At 47.3% G+C, this 27169-nt stretch overlaps 1 protein-coding gene across 1 annotated transcript in view; it reads right to left on the bottom strand.

The window, feature by feature from the left end:
- The window catches only part of PDE2A (phosphodiesterase 2A), a 1077000-nt gene that overhangs the window by 553843 nt on the left and 495988 nt on the right, over nucleotides 1-27169 (bottom strand). The window contains exon 3 of the mRNA XM_086933797.1: nucleotides 23923-24011. Within this exon, the coding sequence (XP_086789923.1) occupies nucleotides 23923-24011 (89 nt within the window). The remainder of the gene's footprint in view (nucleotides 1-23922; nucleotides 24012-27169) is intronic.

The following is a 27169-nucleotide window of genomic DNA, read 5'->3' as shown; positions in this document are numbered from 1 at the left end:
ACATCCTTTGTCAGGATGGCGTGGGGGCTGTGCCCAGCCCCTTACAGGGGGTCAGAGGCTGCCTACCCTGTCACTGGCAGATGACACTCACACCTAGCCCTACCTCCCCTTTGTCTCTCTAGGCAGGGTGGCACCAAAGCCAGTGGGGGTGGAGGAGCTGACTATAATTGTTTTAGAGGTGGACAAAAGCTTGTCCTACACCAAAGGCTGTCACAGGGCATAAAATTGGACCCCACAGACCTCTCCTCAGAACACTCTGAGACCTGTGAAGCATCCGAAGAAGGATGCCTAGCAGTGTAATGAATCGGAAGGAAGACTTGACCTTCTTGGTTTGAACCCAGGACCAGGGCCGGACTGGAAATAGCGGGCACCGGGCATTTCCCAGTCCAGCGCTGCCCAGGACACTAGAAGTGATTCACAGATCAGTTGGCTGACTGCCTATTTGAGCTATGGAGACACATCAACACTCTAAAGTCCCCTTTTCTTTCAACTCTACAGCTGACTAATTCCAAATGGACCTGGCCTGCCCTGGGACCTGCTGTTGGCCTCTGGTGGAGTGGATCCTAACCCCAAAGTGGTGCCCCCAGGTCCTGGACCCTTAGCTGGTGTTACGGTCTTAGAGCGTACTACTCCTGTCACCAAATAGCAAGAAGTGGGACTTAGAAACTTTTTGCCAACAATCTGCCCGGAGAACTGATGGAGACCGGGATCACAAGCTGCAGCAGTCGAATAACCAGACCACCTCAGCTTGCTGGTTTACCCACTGAAGAAGATATGACTTCCAGAAAAGTTTCTATGTCCGAGCGTAGAGGACTTCATTTGGACTGACACCAAGCAGCATCCGATCAACATCAAGGGCACACATAGACTTTGCTGCTTGGAGCTTTCCTACCTTCATCAACAACGACACTGGCACCGTACTCTTCAGCAACCTGCTGTTGCTGAGCCCTACTTCCAATTCAGCTTCCAACTTACCCTACTGACTACTCCTCTATGACAAATCTTTCTCCATAAAAACTACTATGTCCGAAAGCAAACATTCCAGCGAGAAGCACCTGGTCCCTGTATCTGACCCACGCTCCAGGCTGGTCTACATTAACTTTTGACTTTGACCTTATCTAGCGTAACCAAATAACCTTGGTTGGCACTTTGTGCTTTTTGGCCCTATTTTTAATTCAAACTTTATAAATTAATATCTCCGAATCTACTTTTTGTTGTTTTGGAGTCATTTTATTTAATAAAATATTCTTTATTTTACTAAATGGCTTTGGGATTTTTATTGTGTTGTATTTTCACTTTATTACTGTTTCAGTGCTGAACAAATACTTTACACATTGCCTCTAATTTAAGCCTCACTGATTGTGCCAAGCTACCAGAGGGTTAAGCAGAGTTTGGTTTATTTGGCAACTTTAGTGGTTAACCCTGATAAAGTTTGTGATTATTAGTTAAGGTGGCTTCGCTTCTCACTCCCCTCAAATAATGCTCCAATTTCTTACACTCTCCTAGCCTCAAACTTCAGAGCTTCTCCCCATACATGTGCTCCTTTATTTTCATGGGAGCTGTACACTAGTCTTGGTACTCCATGCAGCTGCCCGTCTGCAAGACAACAGAAATTCAACTATATCATGCCCACACCAAGATATCAGCATTGGGTCTCATACAGGCAAGTCTACATTATCTTGCCGATCAACAAACAATAGTTACTGCAGCACTCCTACCCAAAGCTACATGTTGTCTACATTAAACAATCAAAATTCCCCCAACAGTTGATCATGGAACCTTGTCCTTTCTACATCTACCTGCAAACTCTGATGCAAGCTCTAGCCCTCTCTGGCAGTTCAGAAAGAAGATCACTACTAGGGTTGAGTGTCATGGCCAAAAGTGGATACATGATTTTTTTTCAATTTAATATATTTTTAACTTAGAGAGATTTTTTAAAACACTTAGTGAAAAAATAACATAAAATGTTGGTTTTGGGTTAGAAAACAAAACATACTCTTGTTACTCTGAAAGATTCACTGTCCCCAAAAAAGTAATTTTGGGGGAAAAATCTTCTGCAAAAACATAGGAGTTGCAGTAAAGTTATTGCTGGAAAAAAGCAGATGACTAAAAATTGTGTGAAAAATGTAGTGTACTGAAAATATTTAATGAAAAATTTAACTACGAGAAAACACAGAAAAGTTGTGCCTTATGAAGCAAAGGTAAATGTACTTGGAGAGGAGCAAGAGAGTATCCTCCTCCTAAAGTAGAAAGGAAAATAGACAGTGGGTGGAGAAGCGGGCATAGGACTAGTAAGGGGTATTCAGGATTCAGGGTATAGTAGTGTTAAGGGGTAGTCAACGTTTGTCGGGTTCAGGGATATGTAGCACTAATGGGTGGTTCAGGGTTTTTAAGGTTCACAGATGGGCTACATAAGAGAGTGGTAAGGGGGTTCTGAGGTTCAAGAAATTGTAGGGTTAAGGGTAGCAATGTTTTTTGGGGGTTCACACAAGGGAATCAATGATGGGAAGTAAAGGGTTTTAGATTCGAAGAAGGTTAGCATTAAGACATACTAGGGGGTTTATAGAGTTTAGGGAGGTGTAGCATTAAAGGGTAGTTTGAGGTTTTATGGTTGATTGATGGATAGTGTAAAAGGGTAGTAAAGGTTTTTTAGCACTTATGGAAGGGTAGCAATAAGGGTTTTTAGGATCAAGGAAGGGCAGAGTTAAGGTAAAATAAGGGGTTTATGGTAGGATAGTGATAAGTGGTGATAAAGGGTTTCTAGAGTTCATGGAAGGGTAACGTTAAGGGGTAGTAGGAGTTGGCAGGGTTCAGGAACTGGTAGCATTTGAGAATTTTAGTTTTCATGGAAGGGTAGCATTCAATCAATCAATCAATCAGAGATTTGTGAACCGCGCTACTCACCCGTGAGGATCTCTAGGCGCTGGGGGGTGGGGGTGGGCAGGTCGTGTAGCTCTGATTCGGCCAAAGAGCCAGGTCTTGAGGCTCTTCCTGAAGGTGTGCAGAGTGGGGGAACGTCTGACGTTGAGCTGGAGCTTGTTCCATGTCTTGGTAGACAAAACCTGTTGCACACTAAATTAAGAAAGTACAGAAAAAAAGAGATGTCTCAATGGACATATAGAAGTTCAAGTTTCCATTGCTGAAGAAAAGGGGACCACCAGTATTTCGGCTCCTCTTTTATTGCTTATGCATAGCCAGCCGACACGTGTTTCGTCGCAAAGAAAATACAATACTTCCGCGACTCCTCAGGGCTGTAGTTAACGGGTGCTGAACCACAGGTCGCTGTGCCGGTGATAATTCCGACCCGGCCCCGCTCGAGACCAGGTTGAGTATTTTCAAATCGTCGTCGTACGTGGTTCCGTTTTAATAATGTCCAGTGAGCATAGGGAGATGCTTCAAACCGGGATATTAATGCAGTGGGATAATTTCTGTAATAGATGGTTCGGAATGGTATATGCGTCCACTTGGTAAATCATGGGGAGTGTGGAGACTCCTCAGTAATGGAATCCCCATGGTGCGGGGAAAAGCCGGCAGGATGAGTGCTCCTGTGAGAAGTTCCGGGTGCGGACCATGTTCCATGTCTTGGCCACGATGTAGGAGTAGGCTCTTCCACCGGCTCTGGCTCTGCGGATGCGTGGGGTTTCAGCGAGGGCAGCGGAGCGGAGGTTTCTCTTGGGTACATAGAAGGAGACTCTTTTGTTGAGGAATTGGGGTCCAGTGTTGTGGTGAGATTTGTAGGCGTGAGTAGCTTTAAGGTTACTCTCTTCTTGGCGGGGAGCCAGTGGAGGTCTTGTAGGATTACAGAGAAGTAAGGGTTTTCTAGGGTTCATTGTATGGCAACATTGAGGGGTATTTTAAGGGTTGAGGGAAGAGAATCATTAATGGGTGGTAATGCGTTATTAGGGTAAAATGGGTTAAATTAAAGAATGTGTGGATGACTTTTAAAATTCTAAATTTTTAGTCCGAACGTTTGAGACCTCTTGTATATACTTTAGTTTATACTTTAGTATATGTACACTTTATTATATACTTTAGTATATTGTTATATGTGTGTGTACTTTGTGGGCTCTGGAGATCAGCCCTAGGACTTGTCTGCTTCCGCTTAGGGACTTTTTTTCTGTTCAACTGCCTCTATTTAATGGTCTTGATAGAAAACGACCACCAGAGGTCAGTAAAATACCACAATTGCTTTCTGCTGAGGGACTTTCTTTTTTTACTTTTTTTTGGCAACTGCCTCTATTTAACTGTCTTGATAGAAAACGACGTGCAGAGGTCAGTAAAATATCAGAATCACTTTAGCATTCTCTAGATTCCAGTCCATAGAAATTGTTTGCCACGAGCACCCGTAGACAATAATCTTTTTTTTAATCTTGTATTTTCATTGATATGACCTCCGAAGGCCCTGCTTTTATATTAAAAACAGAGCTTTGGACTAAACCATTTCCTGCTGAAAGGCAATATTTCTCTCCATGTGTTCTCATACCTGGCAAGTCACGTAGTTTGGTGCTTACTTCCCTCCATGTTAAAGAACAGTAGGTGTTTCAGTACCCAGGCTAATGTGCTGCATAGCTAAATACAAATAAGGTCCCAGAGGCGAGACAGATTGCATTGCAAATGCTTGTTTTAATTGTCATTGGTAATAATGAAGGACACAACACTATGACTTAGACAATGTGAATTAAACTTTAATGTAGTGCACATTTTAAAAGTAGGGCTGTGCAAAATGAGCGTAATTGCATAATTATGTGAGATTTTGCAGAAATGACGCAAAATTACAAGTAATTGTGCAAAATGCAAATCCGTCATTCAAGGCTATATTTTAGTGCGAATAATATTCTCAAGCCAATTTTTGACACGAGAATGCACTGTGCACTTAAAATGGTCCAAAAAAGAAAAGTGTTGCAGACAACACGCACTTGTGTTCCATTGTTCCTTTACAGCCACATGTGTTTGCGGTAAATCTTTACAGTTCATTGCATGTAATTATACAAAGTGGGGTAATGACAGAATTTCACTTAAGAAGCATAATGCAAAATATCCCAAATTATTCTGAATTACACTGGCATAATTCAAATTTTGCTAAAGTCCTATTTAAAAGTTGACTTTATTAAATGCAACCAGGGGGCACATGGTGGGCATTCATAACCCCGATAGGCTGCTAAATTTTCAAAAACAAGGAGAAAAGTGTGAAAGCTAAGGAGTGGGCATACGTGGATTAATGTGGGGGAGGGTTGCCTTTAGGAGCATAGTGCATCGTTTGGTCTGAATGGCAGTGTAATACAGACCCTCTCTCAAACGTGTGCACCCCCCAAGGTTAGAAAACATTGGGCCTCTACATCCACCGCTGGCTGAAGGCACTGGGGCGCATCAACATATATTGGACGGAAATAATCTAAAATATAATTCTTATTTTTTTGTTTGTATTATAAGATGTCGTTTTTTATGGCCAACTAGCAGAGGAGTATTATAAAAGCTAGTAATAAACGCGGGATTCGAGCGGAAAATCAATGCAGAAAGTAAAACTCGCTGTATTCCATGAAAGTACGGGAAGCGACTTTGCAGAAGCGCAGATAATGTTTCTCTCCCTTCCGCTCTGCCTCACTGTGTCCATGGCAAGGGGGGCTTGGGGGAGGGCAGCCGACCACCGGGAGGTCTCCTCCCCCGGGCGGTTTGGGAGATCTGGGTGGGGTATTCCTTCTAGCAGGTTCTTTGGGCGTTTTTGGGCTGGTTTTAGTTGTTTTGTGCGCTCCCCTATAAATGGGCGGGGCTCCCCGCTCCGGGCACCATTTTAGGCTTGGTGACCTGGTGGCCGGTTGAGCTTAGAATTTTGTGTGTTCATACTTTGGTAGTATTGTTCCTTTTCCTTAGCTAGTCTGATCCGATATCATGTCTGGTGAGGATTATCGCGTGTTGGAAGCTATTCGCCTGCTCAGCGAGGCTGGGCGTTTGGACCTGGTCATTGGCGACCGGGGTCGGGCCGAGACACCGCGACCCCAGCGGGAGGCCTCTGCGGGGGTGTTGGCTGCGGTGGCAGCATGTTACTCCCCGAAACGTCGGAGACAGGATGGGGTAAGTGAGCGGGGTCGTTCTAGGACCCGTCGGGGGGGTCCCAGGGCCCGGAGGGGGAGTGATGCTAGTTCTTCTGACCCGGCCGTTTCTTTGGATTCTACGTTGTTGGAGGGGGCTGGGGTTGGGGGTTTCCCTCTCGGGGAGGGGGAGGTTCCTGAGCTCGTTCTGAGGGATAGAGCGGCCTCTGCGCCCGTTTTGCGGGGCCGTCGTGCTTCCAGGCAACGTGGTTGCACGCGGCGTTCGGCTTCTGCCTCCGCAGGGGTGGGGTCTGACGTCACTCAGGCGGGGCGGGCGGAGGCCATTTTGGATGTGGTTTCTGTGGCGCAGCAACCGTCGCGGGGTGCCCCGGATCCGGACATTGAGGAGGTGGTCGCCCCTCTGAGCGTTATACGCCACCATGTGGGGCAGGTCCCGGTGTCGGTTGATGGGGGCGCGGTTGGTGAGCAGGTCGCGCGGCCTTTAGTGTCTTCTGCGGGTGTCGGGGGGCCTGAGGGCCGTGGCTTTCTGGTTTGCGCGGTGGGTAGGGAGCCGCAGAGTCCGTTATTGTTTTCCCCCTCTGGATCTGCGGTGGGGGGGGAGGCCGTGTCTGGGGGTTACAGCTCCTTGGGGGAAGGGGAGTGGGCCCAGATGGGTATGGGAGAGGGTGCGGGGCGGCATGATTTGTTGGCTTCGGGTGGAGAGCTGGGCAGCGCGGGCGGGTCGGTGGTTGATTCCTGCCAGTTTCGGGTGGTGGGGGATTTGGCGCAGCGAGGGGTGGGGGGGGTAGGAGCTTTTTATAGGCTGTCGGGGGATTTTCAAGGTCATAGTGGTTTGGTGGGTTCTGGGCCTGCTTCCCGGGGTGATGTTTCGGTTGGGGGGGTTCAGGATTGGGACCCTCAGGGGACGGCTTCGAGAGTTATTCAGGCTGTGTTGAATGCTAGTTCGGATGAGGAGGTCTGTCCGCCGTCTCCGCGTCTTTGCGATGCTTTAAAGAGGAAAAGTGTGGTTAGTTCTGGTGGTTTTAGGATGTCGAGTAGGGGGGGCGGGGTAACTGTTAGCGGTTTTTCTGCCCCTCATAGAGTTGGTTTTTGTGAGGGACCCGGCACACCAGTCCGGCCTTTTTCTTTGCAGGAGGAAGCTCGATCATCGGCAGCAGACTTGGCAGGGCGGCAGGCAGCCCAGGTACGCCGAGGAGAAGTGCGGGTGGAGCCTGGCGCGGCACGTCCCATACCTTCGAGGGATCCCGCCGTGGCCATCACAAGCAGGTTTAATACGACCTCGATGGTCCCACCGAGGGATTTCTACATGGGCGGTGCATCCGGGTCCAGTACGACCTTCCCGGCCTCGGCGGTGGATTCCAGCGTTGCTCATGGGGGCAGGTTACGTACGACCTCTCCCGTGCTACGTAGTGTTTCGACTACTGGTTTTTCATATTCTGGAAGTCAACAGGTGGTCAGTGTTTCTGGTGGGGGGGTGTGTAGACGAGTTCAGTCGTCCTCCCCACCTAGGTCCAGAGTAAGGGCTGGTAAGGCCCATGGTCGATCAAATACGGTGGAGTCGAGACAGACTTCGGTGGTTGCCCCCCCCCCTCAGTTGGAGGACTCTTTGATTTTGGATTATGATGAGGATAGCCCTGAAGAGGGCGAGGTTCGTAATGTGGTGTCTGGGGGGGGGCATGTTAATGTTTCTCATGACATGTTACAGGACCAAGCGGTGCGGACTCGTGTGGAATCGTCACTGCCAAGAGTGCTCGGCCCCGTGGTGAGGGCTCCTCGAAGGCCAGATGTCGGTGCACGAACAACGTGGAGGACGGAAACCAGTCAACCGCCTCTTTTAAATCCAGGTGAGGATGCCGTGCGGCCCCATATGGTATCTGTTGGTGTTGGTGTCGACCTAATGTCGACGGAGAAAGGTTGTAAACTGTATAAAGGTCGTGTGGTACGGGATCAAGGTGTTGGTACTACTGGTGAGGAGGTTGGTACAAGTCACATGGTGGATAGTGGTACGTCCACTGTTGGTGTGGTTGCTACGTCAAGAGTACTTCACAGTAAGGAACTAAAAATTAAAAAGTTGCCATACATGGGTGTGGCGAAGCCTTTGGGGGCTCATTTGATGTTCAGTACGAAAGAAAAAATTTGGAATGGTGAGTATGTGGAACTGCTAAAGTTGCTACACAGGGAAGTGCGGGCTAAGGAAGGTTCTAAGGAGGAGGAGTTCGAGCTCGCTAAACGCCCTAAGGTGCCCCTGACTATAGAAAATTGGACGGCGGCCTTTTTAATCTTTGCCAGCGTCTACTGTGAGAAATTTCCTGAACGTTGTGTGTCCCTGTTTAAATACATGGACGTTATTCGTAAGGCTCAGCTAACCCGGAGTGATTATGCGTGGGCCCAATATGATGAGGAGTTCAGGGCCAGGATGGCTTGGGACCCTGAAGCGAAATGGGGGGAGCTGGACTCTGACCTTTGGCAGCAAACTATGGGTTCGTCTGCCTCTGGGAGGACCATATTTACGGCCAGTGGTCTCCCTATATTGTATCGTCCCTTTCAGTCCCGTCCCACCCGGGGAGGGGTGGGGGCCGTCTCTTCCGCCCAGGCGCCCATTGGCACATGCTGGGATTTTAATACCGGGACCTGTACCAGACAGTTTTGTAAGTTCCGCCATGAATGCTCCCAATGTGGCCGGAAGAGTCATCCGTTGTCCCGCTGCTGGGGGCCCAGGGCCCCTGGGCCCCAGGGTGCCCCACAAAGTTCGGGAACTTTCGTGCCACCCCAACAACCCCCAGCTCCCAGGGGAGGGAAATCTTCATCTGGGGCTGGGCCCAAAGGCTCGTACTCCGGTTGATGTAACCAGATTGGCCGCGGCTTTGCGGGACTATGAGCCTGCGGAGTTTCGGTCGACCTTGTTGCTGGGTTTTCAGGTGGGTTTTCGTTTGGGGTATGAGGGACCGCGTCTGAGACGTTGGTCCAAGAATTTAAAGTCAGCGAGTGAACACCCAGACATTGTTCAGTTGAAATTGGACAAGGAGGTGAGTGAGGGTCGGATGGCGGGCCCATTTGATGACTGGCCTTTGGCGAACCTCATCATATCCCCGATTGGTGTAGTCCCCAAGAAGGAGCCTGGTCAGTTCCGGCTCATTCAACACCTGTCCTGGCCGGACGGTGAATCAGTAAATGATTTCATTGACCCGGAGGCTGCATCAGTGTCTTATTCCTCTGTGGATGTGGCCATGCGGCTGGTTGTCTCGGCGGGCCCTAACGCCCTGATGGCAAAATGCGACATTAAGTCCGCATTTCGGCTCCTTCCAGTCCATCCTGAGGACTGGTGTCTTCTGGGCATCCATTTCCTAGGGAAGTGGTACGTGGACAAGGCGTTGCCAATGGGCTGTTCTATGTCCTGTGCTTTGTTCGAAACGTTCAGCACCTTTCTTCAATGGTGGTTTACTTTACAGAGTGGCCATGACCTTGTCACTCATTATTTGGATGACTTCTTTTTTGTAGGTGCTGCCAGTTCTTTAGCCTGCCATGCGGCTCTCACATCTTTTCAATCACTTATGAGTTATTTGGGTGTGCCATTGGCTCCGGAGAAGACCATGGGTCCTTGCGCGACCATGTCTTTTTTGGGGATCGAGCTTGACTCTCATTTGATGCAGGCTCGTCTTCCATTGGAAAAGAAACTGAAAATGCTCGAGCTGGTTGGAACTATGTTGGGGAAAGAGAAGGTGTTTGTGAGAGAGATACAGGTTCTGCTGGGTCACCTGAATTTTGCCTGTAGGGTGGTTCGGGCGGGTAGGACTTTCTGTAGGCGTTTAGGCAGAGCCTTGTCTGGTCATTCCCTTCCACATCATAGAGTGAGACTGTCTGCGGGAGTGAAAGAGGACTTACGTATGTGGGTTTTCTTTTTACATTCCTTCAATGGTGTGCCTTTGTGTTGGGAGGTGGATTGGTGTTGGGAGGTGCAGATCTTCTCTGATGCCGCTGGTAGTGAGGGTTTTGGTCTTTACTGGCAAGGACGGTGGTGTGCTCAACAGTGGCCCATCCAATGGAAGAATGGTGGTCGAAGTATTGCCTTTCTGGAACTCTTTCCTGTGGTTGTGGCGGTCACCCTGTGGGGAGCGGAGTTGGCCCACAAAAAGGTCCTTTTTCGGATCGACAACATGGCTGTGGTTCAGGTGATTAACAAACAGTCGGCCAGAGATCCCCAGATTTTGAAACTTCTGAGAGTGTTTGTGTTGTGTTGTCTGAAACACGATATTGGTTTTCGGGCCCTTCACGTGCCTGGCGTGGACAATGACATTGCGGATGCTTTGTCTCGTTCACAGTGGGAGAGATTCCGTGGGCTTGCTTTGGAGGCAGACGAGGAGCCGACTCCCATGCCGGAACAGCTTTGGAAGATAGGAGACACCGGGTCCTTCACTTGGTTTTAGGTTCCCTGGCCCCTTCCACGAGGACGGCGTATGAATTAGCCTGGAAGGAATTTTTGGAGTCGGGCGCTTGTCGGAGGGACCGGGATTGGCAAAGGTCGGAGGATGTGGTACAGTTTATTTTGGTATTGATGGATAAGAAGTTGTCTAGGGTTACTATAGCTGGAAAACTGGCTGGAGTTTCTTTCATGGGTAAGCTTTTGTGGGGTTACTCGCCGTCAGCTGGGGAGCTGGGTAGGAGAATGTTGGAGGGGTGGTCTAGAGAGAGTGGTGCTATTCGCACTATGCGATCCCCTTTGTCGTGGCAAAAACTGTTCCAGGTTATCTCTGTCCTGCCGGTGGTGTGTACTGACCGAGTGGAAGCGTGTTTGTTTGCCACTTTGATGGTGTGGATGTTTTTTGGCGCTTTTCGTGTGTCTGAATTGCTTGGCAACAGATCCTCTCCTGGCCTTGTGTGGGGGGATGTTACGATCACGGAACGGGGGGTTCATATTTGGCTCTCACACTCCAAAACGGATCAGAGAAGTGTGGGAAAAGGTGTCTGGTTGGAATCGGTTTCCCCTCAGGAAACGTGCCCTTTACATTGGGGACTATGTTGGCAGGCATTGTCGGGTGGGTTGGTGGAGTTTCGGGTTTTTCAACATGCCAATGGCTCTAGTGTGACGAATTATCAACTGCGCATGGTACTGCGAAAAGCGCTGCGACATATTGGTTTAGATGGCTCTTCATACGGTACTCACTCCTTTCGGATTGGGGCGGCCACAGAGGCCTTCCACAGGGGATGGTCGAGGGAGGACATCATGGGTCTGGGGCGCTGGACTTCTAACTGTTTTCGGCGCTATGTTCGTAATGAGCCTACTGGAGCGCTGGCGTCCGCCTCTGTTTTGCCTGTCTGACTCTGTTTTCTTTTTCAGGTTCTGTGGCTGGGCCTCGGGCTGCTTACGTTACCGTTTGGATCGTGGGCCATTCGTTCATTAAAAGAGCTCAAGTCCAAGCCCGACAGAGTTATTTTGGTTCCTCGTTGGGATTCAATGACAGTTTGTTTAATGTGGTTTGGAAGGGGAAGGGGGGAATGTTGTGGAAGGAACTTATACCTGCCTTGAATTCTTGGTTGGTGGGGGGGGTTTGCCCGGATGTCTTGGTGATTCATTTGGGGGAGAATGACATGGGTTCTGTCAAAGGGGTTTTCCTGCTCCGGGCGATTAAGAAGGATTTGGCCTTGCTACACAGTCAGTGGTCGGGTTGTCATGTCATTTGGACGGAGATGGTTCCTCGACGGGTTTGGAGGTATGCGGTGAAGCCGAAGGCGGTGGACAAATCCCGGCGGAAGGTGAATTTGGAAGTTTCCCGATTTTGTAGAGACCTGGGTTTCGGTCGCATCGTCCATAGTGACATTAAATATGATGCGGTGGAATTTTTCCGGGGGGATGGGGTGCACCTGTCTCGTATGGGTATGGACCTGTATCTTCTAGAATTGCGGGAGGTTCTATCTCGTTGTTTGACGGTTCGTCGGTTGGTTGGTGAGTAAGGGTAGTTGGTTCTGTGTTCTGGTGTCCCCCCCCCCCCCCGTTTTTCCTGGGTTTCCCCCGTACTCCCACCCCTACCTGTTTTAGGCGTTGGGGGGGGCAGAAAGGTGGGGCTCTCTCCGTATAAGTCTTTCACCCCACGGCTTTCTGGGTGGCGGTTTTGCTATGAGATCGTCAGTGTTGGGCCAAGTTGGACCCGTTAGTTGTATCGGTTATTGTTTGGGGATTGTTCAGTTTGATTGACGTGGGGTTCGGAGAATATGGATCGGGGGATATGTTATGTTGGTTTATAGTCAGAAATGTAAGGTTATATTTATTAGGTGATGTTATAATGTTATAATGTTATTGGGTTTTGTATGGTTTTGTGTTTGGGTATGTACGGGTGGGGGTGGGGTGTGATGGAGGGTGTGGGGTGGGGGCGGGGTTTTGGGTTTTGAAATAAAAACGAACAAAACTTGGGTTGTGGTTTAGATTGTGAGGCGGTTGCCGAGTTTGTGTATTTGTAAATGTGCACCTGTTCCAATAAAGCGGCCTTTTTCACACTTAAAGGGTTTTTTGAGTCTGCTCACTCTCCCCCCACCCCTCTCTCCCAAGGGGGGCTTGGGGGAGGGCAGCCGACCACCGGGAGGTCTCCTCCCCCGGGCGGTTTGGGAGATCTGGGTGGGGTATTCCTTCTAGCAGGTTCTTTGGGCGTTTTTGGGCTGGTTTTAGTTGTTTTGTGCGCTCCCCTATAAATGGGCGGGGCTCCCCGCTCCGGGCACCATTTTAGGCTTGGTGACCTGGTGGCCGGTTGAGCTTAGAATTTTGTCCCTCCCTCCCTTCCCCCTTTGTAGGGGTTTTTTATTTTATTATTTATTTATTTATTTTCGTCTGGCTGCGGTTTGAAACATGTGTTCATGGGGTTTTACGCTGTTCTTTGTCGCTTGGGTCAGGTGCGTGGCGGTTTTGCTATGAGATCGTCAGTGTTGGGCCAAGTTGGACCCGTTAGTTGTATCGGTTATTGTTTGGGGATTGTTCAGTTTGATTGACGTGGGGTTCGGAGAATATGGATCGGGGGATATGTTATGTTGGTTTATAGTCAGAAATGTAAGGTTATATTTATTAGGTGATGTTATAATGTTATAATGTTATTGGGTTTTGTATGGTTTTGTGTTTGGGTATGTACGGGTGGGGGTGGGGTGTGATGGAGGGTGTGGGGTGGGGGCGGGGTTTTGGGTTTTGAAATAAAAACGAACAAAACTTGGGTTGTGGTTTAGATTGTGAGGCGGTTGCCGAGTTTGTGTATTTGTAAATGTGCACCTGTTCCAATAAAGCGGCCTTTTTCACACTTAAAGGGTTTTTTGAGTCTGCTCACTCTCCCCCCACCCCTCTCTCCCAACATACAGCTATCTAAGCAGAGAGGACAAGCCCCCTACAGTTGCAAACCTTCAGAAGGTATGTAATAATTGTCTGTCACTCCCAATAATGCGGGCGCAGAGATTGCCGCCCGCGGGCGGCCGTGCTGACACGGAGGCGGGCTCAGAATGCTGGGGCTGTCATGTCCGGCTGGTGAGATCTGTCAGGGGCCCGTCGCCGGCGGCACCGGAAGCCCACACAGAGCAGCTTCAAAAGAATGGGTCAGCGGCGCAGCAAAGATGGAGGCGAGACCCCACCTGCTCTGGGAACTCCCAGCCTCAATTGGACTGTAGAGCCTCGTTCAAAGCGGATGATAGACAGCCCGAACCCCCAGTGCTGTTGCACATGGACCCAGACTGTGCAGCCCTTTCGAATTAATGCAGGGTGAGGGTGGTTAAATAGGACGCCACAGCCTCAGGGAACCTTTAAAACAGAACTCTGAGCTGTCTCAGCATGAGCTGCGAGCACAGTTGTGTTTACAACTCATCTTCATCTAAACTCCTCATACGCTCTGAAAAACTTTCTCCTACCTACTTTTGAGATGTAGCCTCTGTTTAGCCGGTGTAGCCGATGTAGCCGGTGGGCGTAACCAGGCGCTTTACAAGCTTCCTTATTATTATTAGTATTTATTATTTACCTCACACCTGTCAACTATAATATGGTGGCCATTTTTCACATTCTATTGAAATGTAAAAGCCTAGCTCAGCATGTTCAGTAGTTGCAGCAAAGACCAATTGTCGCTTGATTACAAAGGAATGTAAAACATGGGTCCACACGTCAAAAGGATGCAAAATTCAGCTTGTTTAGGTAAGAGTATCCCAGGTGAGTCTGTAAGAGAAACAGCTGAAACCAAAGGCGTGATTTATCGATTGGCGAAGGGAGTACCGTACTTCTGGGAGGCAGAGGCCATTGCCCCCACCACCCGGACGGAATACCGTCCACTATATTCGGAAATCACTGTCGAGCCATCGGTCATCTTGGTACGCTGTCATGGTGGTTCCTTTCAATGTACATAAAGTATGGTAAAGGAGCGCTGTCCGTTTTCACAGCCATCCACAAAATGTTTTTGTTTGTTTTAACCCCTTGCATGCTGATGACGGCCGGGAGCCATCATGGCACACAGTGCTAGTGTGCTGATGACGGCTCCCGGCCGTCATGACCGCACCCGCGATTGGAATGTGCGGCACAGGCGCAGAATCGTGGCAGCATCCAAGGCGTTAAACTACCCACACGTGCTTTCTCCCAGGCTTTGGGGGTCAGGTTTTTTTTCCTGTTCATCCCCGCCTGGGGAGGAAAAGAAATATATTAACCTTCCACCCGGCAATGTAATAGCCTTCCTCTAACGGCCCCTACTCCGTCGGTACATTGAAGGAAGAATGCCATCAACGGGGACTCCGTTGACGAATAGTTACGGTCTGAACATTTCTAACTCAGGTGGGGGGACCGAGAGTTTGGTGGATCGTGTTTGTGACCGAGCACCCTGTCTGTCAAACTTTAAATTAGGCCCATACCCCCCAGATTCATCATGGTCATGTTTTGCGAGTCCTTAATAGCGAATTTTAAGGATTCACTATTAAAGACTCGCAAAACTGGATGCATGTAGAAATCGCAATATTTTATGCGATTTCTACTGCTTCCTAATTTGCGATTCGCTAATTGCTAATCGCAAATAAGGAATGGCTTTCCCATTCATTCCTATGGGCCTTCCTTATTTGCGATTAGCAATTAGCGAATCACAAATAAGGAAGCTATTTCAAGGGTGCCAGGGTGTCCAAAGGACACCCTGTAGCACCCCTGAAATGGTAATGTACACTGGTGTTGCACACACACACATGTCCATGTGTGTGTGTAACATACAACTTAGAAAAATGCACTAAAGTGCATTTTTCTAAGTTTTTGCCATTTACCACGTAGTTAGACTTCGCGGTAAATAGCGGCCCCAGATTGCGAATTCGCAATTTTAAAATGGCTCATGAATTACATTTAAGGAATCTCAAATTGAGATTCCTTAAATGCAATTAGTCGCAATTTAGAGATTTCTAGAATTGCGATTGTTGCATTTGGGATGATGAATCCCAAATGCAAAAATAGCGCTCGCAAAGGGCCAGATTCTCAGAATCGGGCACTTTGCGAGCCGATTTTACTTTGATGAATCTGGCTGTACGTGTCCAGCCAGCATGGACGCAATCAGAGGCGTAACGTGAAACGATGGGACCCCCCTTTGCAGACAGTCTCTGATATCCCCCAGATAATCATTTGCCTTTGGCTGGTTGGGGGCCCTCTGAAGAATTAAAGACCCCATCAACGGTTCGGGGACCCCCACGCCACCAGGGTCTTAGGGGCCTGTGTTACGCCCCTGGAAGCAGTAACTGTTGGCAAAACTAAAGGAGAGGTCACCACACAATTTACAGACTCCAAAACAACACACCTGGGCCTCATTATGAGGTCCCTGTTATGGGGTCTTCCTGAAGGTACCAGTAAGTATAAGGACCTGGAGTTACTGGGGATTCCTGAGAAAACAAACATGATGCTGTCTACCCCTGGCGTTTTTTCCATAGAGATCAGTTCAGTGCCACCTTTCAAAGGCCAACAAATGAACGCTCTCACTTTAGAATCTGCATGGGAACGAGTCACCTGGGCACGTGCAGGGCTTTAATATGAGAGCACAAACTTCGAGTTACATTTTCACACAAACAACCCCTAGTACATTAACAGGCATCCCGCGTAAGTTTTGTAAGCAATGGCATACCTCATCTACAGTTTTCACATAGATGACAGTATTTGTCATGTAATGTAATGTACTTTGTAGAACACCCGGAAGTTTCATGAAATATATGCATGTTATGAGTTGGAAAAACTGTACAATTTCTTCCAGGCTTAAGAGTCAGAGCACAGTTGATGGTGATTAATTAACTGTACTCTCTCCGCAGTATCTCCACTGTCAAGGGAACGTATTCTCGGCTAGACATAGATTTCATTCAAAGATAGGGCCCAGCGTCATTTTATGGTTTAAAAAACAGACACATTGATTAGCAGTGGATCTGTTTTCTACTTCATGTGGAAACATTCTATTTTCTCTGGTGAGGATTCCTATTCCCTGATCCCTTTCCTAGTAATAGGGGTGGTGGCATCCTTTTCACATTGTGGGTGATAACACAACGAGCCACTGCACATCACTGTAAGGGATACGCAAAGTCATGGTACTCATCATCAGAATGATGAAGGGCTGAGACAGCCCTGCTGAGATTTAAACTTGTGAGCTGAAGGTCTCTTTCTCTCTCTCCTTTGCTGTCTTGCCGTCTATCAGTGACCCAGCCACTGTTGGTCCCCAATCACTGCCATCAATTTGCTGACGTAGGTAATGCCACTGTAAGCCCCTCATGAAGTAATGCAGGAATGATGCGTCTGCTGTGTGCCACCTGGGCATCTCCGGTTTCCTCACCAAAATAAATGTGACAGCATCAATAGTTTGTGACGGTAACAATAACAGCACGTGCAGGTGAAAGAAAAGAATGACTATTGGAAACATGCCTTGAGGGGCATGCGGTGTTCCAGGGCAAGGCAGTACTAGGCAGCCGCTGAGGGCATCACCAGCAGGGGGCGCAGGAGTGCTTCTTGACCATCAAAGTGGCCATAGTGCCAGGGGAATGGCAGGGAAATGATCACTTCATATAGGGCAGCAAGCAGCCTCGCACCGACCATTCTGGGGTGATTTAATGTGCCTGGTACTAGTTATTTAAACAAACAAACAGAGGTCAATGCAAGGGTGCTGTGTCGGTATCTAGTTGCCCTGAAGTGGGTTCCAGGCGCTATGATCGGATTCCTTTTGACGTCACTGGCGTCTCCTGTCTGGAAGCAGCATCTGTGGATGGAGACCACAGACCCCACAGCCCCCACAGCCCCAGCACCATGGCACTGGTGTATATGTCCCAGGCCTTCCCAGGAACCAGAGCTCGCTGGTGACAGTGGAGGTGAACTGACTGGTGACAAGGAGAAGGGTAGTGACCAATGGTGCAACAGGTGCAGTGGTACCAAGGTCATGACCGTGAGGGCCAATGGCATCCCAAATATGGATCCTTTTTGCTATCTAGAAGTGGAATGGGGTGAAAGTGTATGCTTGCATTAGGTCCCACGACACCTTTGCTAAGTTGGTTCGACAGAAAGAGTGCCCATTCTGCCATCCAAGGGAGCAGAGGAGTGAAGTGGGCACCAGAGGGGTGCTCCAGGTGGCACAGGGGAGTATCCTTAAGATTCTGGCCCTGTGGGATGACATGAGAGATGGTTTCCACAGGTGTATACACCATTGAGTGACTGTTGGTCTATGAGCAATGCCTATTGAACAATGCCTGGAACTTAACTCAAAAAGAACATAAAGGACCAGAGTGAATCAAGTGCCACAGGGTACCTCCACATTTGTAAAAGTACCCATCAGTTATCGATCGGTTTCGCCCTTATCATCATTTGGGACTCCTCACACGAGGAGGGCAAACCTGCAACCACTTGATGTTGAAAGAGTGGTTGCCCTGATGTGTTTAACGGTGTAAGGCAGATAACCTCGAGATGATAACTGAAAAAAGCAGTGCGTGAAAAAAAAAATAATGGTGTGAAGAATAGTGAGGGAATATAAAATTGGAGAGCTAGGAGAGAAAAACTTTATTAGGTATCTCCTATATTTCCAAAAGTTAAAAATGAGTGCTGAGATAGAGTAGTAGAACAAATAACTACTATTATTCATCTTGAACGGTCGACATGTTTCTGCAGACTATGGACCCACCTAGGTGTCCTGCTGCTTTCATCAGGACCACATCTCGCTACTGCTTTTACCTCCAAAAGGAGGTGTATTTAAAAAAAAGGGATTTTACTTTACGTGTCTTGCAAGTGAACAGGGTGGACCCCCCCGAGTCGGCCCAGAGGACACTCGGAGTACCGACGGAGAGCGCAGTGCTCCACCTCCCTGAGCCGCAGCCAGGTGAGGCGTAGCGTGTGCCTCCTACCTAAAAGTAAGGACCAGTACCTGACAAGGGACATTCTGTTCACTTGCAAGCCACAGCCCCGCCAGAGCCACCAGGGAACTGCCATTCCCTGGTGGTGTTGCAGCAGTCAGGTGGCTGCACCGCGGTCCCGCCAAACATATGACGAGTTTCCTCTCGCCGGCATTGTCGTGGAGGTTCCTTCTCCATAAACACTGTGGTGGAGAGGAAACAAAGGGGACCCTGCAGGGTCCCCTGTGCCTCCTTCGCATGTGGATGCATGCTGGGGGGCACAACACGTGCCCCCTGGGTACATGCACACCAGTTACTGCACTGCAATCGACTTTTCAGTCCATGCCATGCAGAAACTGTTTTTGGCATTCCCATTGTGGTGCCAATTTTCACGGCACCGTTGAGCGAATGGCAAAGAAAAGCATGCCAAAATGAAAATAACTCGTAATCTGGCAGGCATTCAGACCTCAGCTTTGGTGGTTTGGTGGCGGGCGGACCTGGTGCAGCACCGCCAAGGTCATAATTGGGCCTTAAGTGTTCAAGGCAGTGCAGTGGCATTCCCAGCTGATGTGGGCAAATGTTGGTTCTTGCAGTGTTGATGATACAAATGATACAAGATATTTTGGTAGAGGAAAGTCAGGCCGATCTTTTATATAAATAATGCCTGCACTTCTTGTATAGGCTGTTACGTAAAATGTATTGAACTGGACATGTTCCCCTTCTGTGTTTTGATTGTAACTTAACCGTAACCCTTTTATGCCCAGGGGTGGTGGGATGGTGGGAGAAGAGCTCCACAGTGTGAACTGTGCCATCCATTGATGCCTTGTTCCCATACAAAGACATCAAAGCCCCCCACTCTGAGAAAACAAGAACTGACTTAACCAATAGGTCTGCCTTTAATGTGCTACAGCATGCAAACACAGGCATACACAAATGCTGTTTACATGTGTTTGGTTTTGCTTTGTTCGCCCTAAGTTGGCAGTGTATGCCGACGTGGGTCCCTTGCTCACTTTGCCACTGGATTCAAGCTAGCCTGGCTGGTGACGGCTGATTAGCCAGAAATGGGTCCCAGGATGATTGTTTCCGGTCCAGGGAAGACATGGCTTGGCAGTTCGGGATGGACTGTTCCCATGAGGCACATGGTCAGACTGATTTGCATATGGCCATGTCTGAACTGGGGTGGCGGAGTGAGCTAAAGAATGATGATGGATTAAACCCAGATCAGTTGACTGGGGGTGAGAGCTTGCAATGTTCAACACTCCGTCCATCATCCCCTTTGGTTTTGCTTTGTTCGCCCTAAGTTGGCAGGGTATGCCGAGACGTGGGTCCCTTGCTCACTTTGCCACTGGATTCAAGCTAGCCTGGCTGATGAAGGCTGATTAGCCAGAAACCGGTTCCAGAATGATTGTTTCCGGTCCGGGGAAGACATTGCTTGGCAGTTCGGGCTGGACTGTTCCCATGAGGCACAGGGTCAGACTGATTTGCATATGGCCATGTCTGAACTGGGGGTGGCGGAGTGAGCTAAAGAATGATGATGGATTAAACCCAGATCAGTTGACTGGGGGTGAGTGCTTGCAATGTTCAACACTCCGTCCATTATCTCCTTTGGTTTTACATGTGTTAGGACACAGAAGCAAGGCTTATTGGCTTTGTCAATGTTTGTTTCTTCTCAGTTTCATATTGCACAAAGAACTCGAGGATAACCTGTTAGAGTTAATTTAGAAGTGGACACTTCGTTGGGTAGTAGCAGGATCTATCACCAAACCTTCCATCAATGAAAGAGTGCACCTCGATGCTCGCTGCTATGAGCCAAGCGGATTCCATCTTGTAAATATGTAAATTTGGCCTTCACTGGAAGAGCTTTATTTGGACTTGGCTAGTGTTTTAGTGCATGCACTGATTAAGTGCGTCTCTCTTGCTCGGAAGTAGTGTTCGTAGGTATACATAGATTGAGTTGAGCACTAGGCTGCTCTGCCCTTCAATCCTGCTCCTTTGTCACACCACTGGAATAGTGTTCACAGGTACATATAATGTGAGCAGAGCTGCATAAACCTGGAACACTTCATGGTCAGCTTCCTCTTGTATTTTAGAAACCAGGGTTATAGTCCCTGGCAGGAAGTAAAACAAGACATCAGAGGAGGAGGGTAGAGATACTTTAGCTTTATTGCAGCTCTCTGCTGTTCCAAAGCCATATTTATGATTCTCATTGCCCTTCTGAGATGGAGCCGCAGTTAAAAAGACATTGAATGTCATTGTAATTATTGGAAATGGGAGCATCAAGGATGTGATGATGAACTTATGAATCCGGTGACATTTAGAAAGGACGGCGTTACTGCAGACCCTTCCCCCTACTGCAAGTCATTCGCTGCCACAGGGCGGAAGGGATCATTTGTGGACCTTCTCCGCTGGTGTGTTAAAGTCAGAGGTCTAGAGATTTAGGTTAGCTTTACTCTGGCAGAGCTTAGTTTAAGAAAATATTCTCAATTTATTAATGGATACCTTAAATCATTCACAATACCTCAATGCATCAATGGCACCTCTTCTATCCAGACTTCATCCCCTTGACTTTCTTATGTAGTTCCATTCTTCTGGCGTGTTCCCTTGGGTTTACTTGTACTCTTATTTTTTGTTCTCCCCACAGATTGACTCAATTGTCGCATCTCACGGTCGATCCCCAGCACCGGAGGTAGATCAGCTCAGCATCATGTGACTCTGGGCAATAGCTCAATCAATCTCCCCGATGGCCCCCAGCGGCTTGAGGCCCTTGCAGGTGATTAGTTTGCACTTTATAAATACCAGGTTATTTATTTACCTTGGTCTTTTGCTCTGCAAATTCTGAAGAAGATTTGCAAATTGTCCCATCTGCCATCCAAAGTCTGTAGCAAACACCATTGCTTCCTTGTAAGTCAAATCAGCTTTGAAGATGCTCTTTCCTATCTTCTCCACCTCTTACATCTAGTAGAAAGCATTGGTGTCACATTCCTCATTTCATCAGATGGAATACACCTGGAACTGCATCGTCTGCTGTTTCTGACTCTTCGTGAGCGACAACCCTCCGCAGAAGGGGAGCACTTTGGGTGTTCTTTGAGGGCGCTCCACATTAAAACCAAATTCCACTTCCTACAGGGTGCCTTTGGTTAAGGTTTAGTTTAGGGTTGTATCCCTGCGTGGTATCCTTTCCCGCTTTGTTGTATTTCTTGAAGTAAGCTACGCTACAAATCATTTTCTTTTAGAAGCAAAGCCAATTTCTGAGAGGTTTCAAATAGTGATCACTGTTTTATTTCTTTCTTTATTGCTTCTATAGCACACGCATGCCCAAAACATTAGGCTTCGATGTGCAGGCAAACACAACCTGTGACAAGGTAGCACCGATGAAAGAGATACAGCCGCTTCCCATCACATAAAGCCTGTAAACTGGTCAGAATGACCCAGGCCCACCAAGGTGCCATGATCTAGTGTATATGAGAAACAAAGATAAAACTAGACTGAAACAAATCTGGTATAATGACATCTCAGGGGTGCGAGTTATACTTACTTTGTTGCACGAAGGGCAGTTACTTGAGATAACTATAACTGGTGAATTACTTTTGTTTATTTGAAGTAGTATGTTTTAACTGATATTCTCACCTAACTATAACAACATCCTGTTACTTTGTTTTTTTATTGCAAATCTATCTATCTATCTATCTATCTATCTATCTATCTATCTATCTATCTATCTATCTATCTATCTATCTATCTGTCTATCTGTCTATCTGTCTATCTGTCTATCTGTCTATCTATCTACCTATCTATCTACCTATTTACAGATTTATATTTTTTAGTTTTTCAGGTTATGTAATTAGTGTTAAAAGAGGGGACAATTCACAAGTTGATTGTCCAAGTAAGGTGTTAAAATGCAATCTATAGCCATAATTCCTCAATCATTAGTCACAGATTACACTTAGGTGTAATTTAGGCTCGCCTAAAAAACTACCTGAGTTGGGGTTTTCCTTATTTATGTAATTGTGTTTTGTAAAGCTCTGAAGACCTCGGAGAATTGGCCTCATAGCGCTTTGGATGAGGGATTATACGAGTAGATATAGCAGTGGTGTCCCGGTGCTGGAACAGGGAACTCACCCAATCAGGCAACCAGCATTAATGACACAGCGGGAGGCACTGAGCCAGCTCATATGACCCTGGTGAAGGGCCCAGCCTGACAGAGGAGGGTCCAAGGGCCCGGGAGGGCAAGACAGCCTTAAGGGTAGGAGCAGTAGTGGGGCAATAAATTGGTGTTCAAAGCTCAAGGCTCTAGGGGAAACATTGGGATGAGACGAGTCACCCACAAACTTTGTAAGTATTTCCATCCATCCACAGTCGCTTCGTCTCTTTTGCTTGGGCAGGGAGAATTTCTTCAAAAAAGGCTGGAGTGATTGCCAAAATGGGGATGAACATTTTGTGGATAACACCCAGATTTCAGAGTAGGGTTGCCGGGAAGGGAGTTTTCTACTAAAAACATATTTTCGGGGTCGAAAGTAAAAGGTTACTTGTGCACACTTTGCCTAAACTTACTCCTGCAAGTTGTCAGCTCTTGAGACCACCTTCGAGGTTCAGTAAAATACTCTTGTGAATCTACAACCCGCTTAGATTTCAGCAGGCTCCTATAGATTTTGGGGAAACATTAGGAAGTTGGTAATCTACTCACAGCGTAGATATAAAGCACATATTTCCTCTTCTCTCAAAAACGACAGAGTTCACTCAAAACAGAAGAAACAGCTTTTGTAGTAGGCAGAGTATGCTATGTGGTAAGATTTCCTATATGGCTATCCAAGTGGTAACTACTACAAAAATAGACTCAGTGACCAGGTCAACGGTTAAAATGGAAAAGTGTCAACGTTACTCCTCAGTTGTTTTTCCTCACTCAAGTCAGAAGTCATGGTGTGCAATCACCACGATTAAATCCTTGAGTCAGAGAGGCACTGCCTTTTTACAACAATTCGCTCCTTTTCACCCAGCAAGATATTTGAATCTTTAAACACCCCAATAAAATATGCTTTCAGATATTTAAAAAAAAGGCTCTGCAGGGAAAGGCAGATATGGGTAGACATAGCAACATTACAGGTTTGTGTGTCCACCAACTGAGCGCTCCACTGTCTGTCTACATCATTAGTCAAGCGCTGACTTCCCACAAACTTTGGATCTGAATCACACGTAGACTTCCAAGGGCCTACACTTTTTGGGTGTGTCAACATTTGATCTCACTGTCACACCATCTTATGTTTATGTGTTGATGGATAAACCATGGGTTTCAATGGCTTAAACTTGGTTCTGATCATGCATTTACTTGGGGTCAAGGAACATCACGTTGGGTAATCAAAGTATAAAATACTCTGTCTAAGATCCCCCACCAGGATCACCATGTTCATTTAAATTTTCCTAAATTTTGGTTCTTTGTCACATCCATGACATAGCGATTTTCCATTGTACTCCATCCATTTTAGACTGCTTCTGCATAAGCCTGGGGCAATTCATTGCGATGGGTTGAACTTTGCATCATCTGTAGGCCTCCTACCTGAGTTTCCCCTCGTGAGGCAGCTCGTGCGGAGGGTCATCGTACATCAGCCTGGCTTCGCCATCCAGCAGGTAAGTGTGCACTTGATCCTGGAAGAGAAATATGAGAAAACTCCTAAAAACTCAAAAGAAAAACCCAACAAAAAGTGGTAAAATACAGGGCACAAGAGGGTGAGATAACTGTGTTCTAGGAATCGCCACACCACGCAATCACCGGTGGAGCATCAGTGCAGCCCTGTTGTGCTAAAGGGCGCCTTTCCCCTGTGTCTTAAAGAATGCATGATGTGTTGAGCTCACCCATGGACTTCATCCCAGTTAAAGCGCCTCTTTGTCAGTTTCCTAATGGTCTTTACTGGGCATTGCAGCTGGAAAAAGGGTTTTAACATTTATTGAACTTGTAGGAAGCCATCGTCAGCTGCCTCCTGCAACTGGTTATTGACAACTAATGGTAAATATTGGTTCAGCTGTTTCTATTTTTTTAGTTTGGTCTAAATAATGTTCCTCTTTTCTGCTCAACATGTACGGCCACATGCATCAACCTATTTAGGAAGTGCAAACGGTGCGAATCGCAAAATTCGGCCGTTTGCGATTCCTAAATAGGTTTTTGGGATGCATCAAGCATTTTTGGTAAAATCGCTATTTTTAGCGAATTCCAAAAATGCGATTGCTTTTAAGGAATCGCAAATTTGCGATTCCTTAAAAGCAATGCATGATTAATTTTAAAATTGCGAATTCGCAATTAGGGGGTGCAAATTACCACGAGGTTGAACCTCGTGGTAATTTGCGAAAATGTGTTAAAATGCTCTAATTTGCATTTCAAAACACTGTCATGTGACAGACACACATGTCCTTAGGACATGTGTGTTTGAAACATGCACTTCAGATTACATTTCAGGGGTGCAGGGGGGGGGGTCCTTTGGACCCCCCCTGCACCCATGGAATGCATCAACATTTTGCGAATTCTAATTTATGAATTCGCAATTCCCATTAATTCCTATGGGCCTTTTGGCCCATAGGAATCAATGGGAATTGCGAAATCGCAAATTGGGATTCGCATAATATTTGCGATTCGGTAAAAATTGCGATTTTTACCGAATCGCAAATTTTATGCACTTTCAATCATGCATCCCGTTTTGCGATTCCTTATTTGCGATTCCCTAAAAATCGCAAATTAGGAATCGCAAAACCGAACTTTGATGCATGTGGCCGGTAGAGTCTTATGGAAGTATTTGTTTAGATATGTGACTTTTAGTTGCACAGATACCAACATTTACGATTGAAAAGTCATCTCAGGGATGGTTAAAATGTGAATTTTCATTAGTAAATGAGTTCGAAGCACTTAACCGTCGCCCAGAATTGTGGGATTTAATGCTCGAGGAAACCTCATCAAAAGGGAAGCTTATGGACATACCAGAATGTACTTACCTGCTAGAGTAGTGAACTCACACAAATTCACAAGTGTATGGGTGTTCGCAACTCTGGGCGTGCGCCTTACCCTACTTATTACAATCGATGATGGAAAAGGGGAAGTAACATCCCTCAAAATTGGTGGAGTATAGAGGCAGTGGGTTTTACACTTTAAAAATAATGTCCCCATGAAGAAACAAAAGACACAAGTGGTAAAGGATACATTGCATTCTCTATTAGTGGGTGTGCACATAAACATGTATATGTGTGTGAGGAATGTTGCACAAGTTAGTACTCCGGGAATTCTTTGACCGAGTGGAAACTAACGCAAGCCGTTGTTGTAAGGCTATGAGTATAAACTAGGCCTGGGCAGAGTTTTACTCCGCAGAACTCCACAAAGTGCTGGAAAAAAATCTGCCACACACCTCGGAGTTTCCCCAGCGGAGGATTCTGTTAAGTCGTGCTGCTTGCACTGATTTTTAGCGTCAGGAGTTTGTCCCGCTCTGTACAATCAGCGTGAATGGCAGCACGCGTAACGCCTGAGGGCGCTGCTGCTTTCTGCTGCTCCAGTAGACATTCTACTCAAGCGGCAGCTTCCTCAACTCGAGCAGCAGATTTCTCAATATGAGTAGTCGTGACCTGCTGCGACCGCCCGCATTGAGAAATCTTGCCAGGAGGAAGTCGAGTGCATGATTCTTTCTCGCAAGCATTCACTAAATAACGTATGCGAGCTGCTTGAGAGAAAAAACTACGCTCTGCATCACTTTGCAGAGTTTTTCGGAACTATGCTTGGAGCAGGCAAAACTCAGCAAACTCCACCCGCAGAGTCTAATTCTTTGTCCACCCCTAGTATAAACTCCCAATTTTCTTTTGAAACTTTCTGTGTACTTCAGAGGACTGACCTGCTAGACCTAGAGGACTGCCCTGCTGCCTGAAACCTGCCTTGTGCCCACAGAGGACTGCCCTGCTGCTTGAGACCAGCTTTTCTGCTTGAACCCTGGGCTTTTAGAGTGACTCCAAGAGCTAGTTGGCTGGCCTCCTGATAAGAGCCTCAGGGCAGGACAGGCTCCAACCATCTTGAACCCACTGCTGGACCCTGACTGAGTGAGTCCTGATCCTCAAAGTGGTGCCCCTCCATCTTGAACCCCTGGGATGGGTGCTAAAGGTGCTCAGATAGTTAAAATTCAAAAAGTGCCCTGACAATCGGAAGGAGAATGGGACCTACCTCCTCATTGATCTGCCCAAGGTGCATCACTAGTCGGCCCAACTTTGCGGTAGCTCCTGCTACGTTCTTCACTGTAGCCGCAAATCCTATTCAGTTACTCCTCACCGAAGGGGTGTCCGGTCTCGTGGAGCTCTAGTTGGCTACAGATTTCAGGCCCGTCCAACTGGAGATTTTCAACTTCCAAAAAAGAGACTAAGTTCGAACGTAAAAATCTTCACCACCACTTCATTCAGTGGCTCCCCGACAATGACGATACATCCTTAGACACTGCCCGCTGCCTTGCCCCTCTGAACTTTACTTTTCTCAGACAGTTTTCTCAAATATTCTTTCAAGTCTGAAGGAAATCACACACTAGGCTCAATCCAGTTCATGTATCCGAACTGAGCTCCATCTCAAGCGGCTTTAACTTTCGACCTTGCCCCGGTCTTGTGCAGCTAGATCTTCGCAGTCGGGGCTTCGATCTTTTAAGCGTTTTTCACTTTAAAGTTTAAAAATTCATAGCTCCGGTTCTAATGATTGGATTTTTGTCATTTTGGTGTCAAATTATTTATTAAAATCTATTTTTCTGAACTGGTGTGATATTTGTCTTTTACAGTGTTTTTACGTTATGACTGTT

The sequence above is a fragment of the Lissotriton vulgaris genome, chromosome 8 (genome assembly GCF_964263255.1).
Source record: "Lissotriton vulgaris chromosome 8, aLisVul1.2, whole genome shotgun sequence".
In the NCBI taxonomy this organism is placed as follows: domain Eukaryota; kingdom Metazoa; phylum Chordata; class Amphibia; order Caudata; family Salamandridae; genus Lissotriton; species Lissotriton vulgaris.
This window is presented reverse-complemented; position numbering and strand designations above follow the sequence as displayed.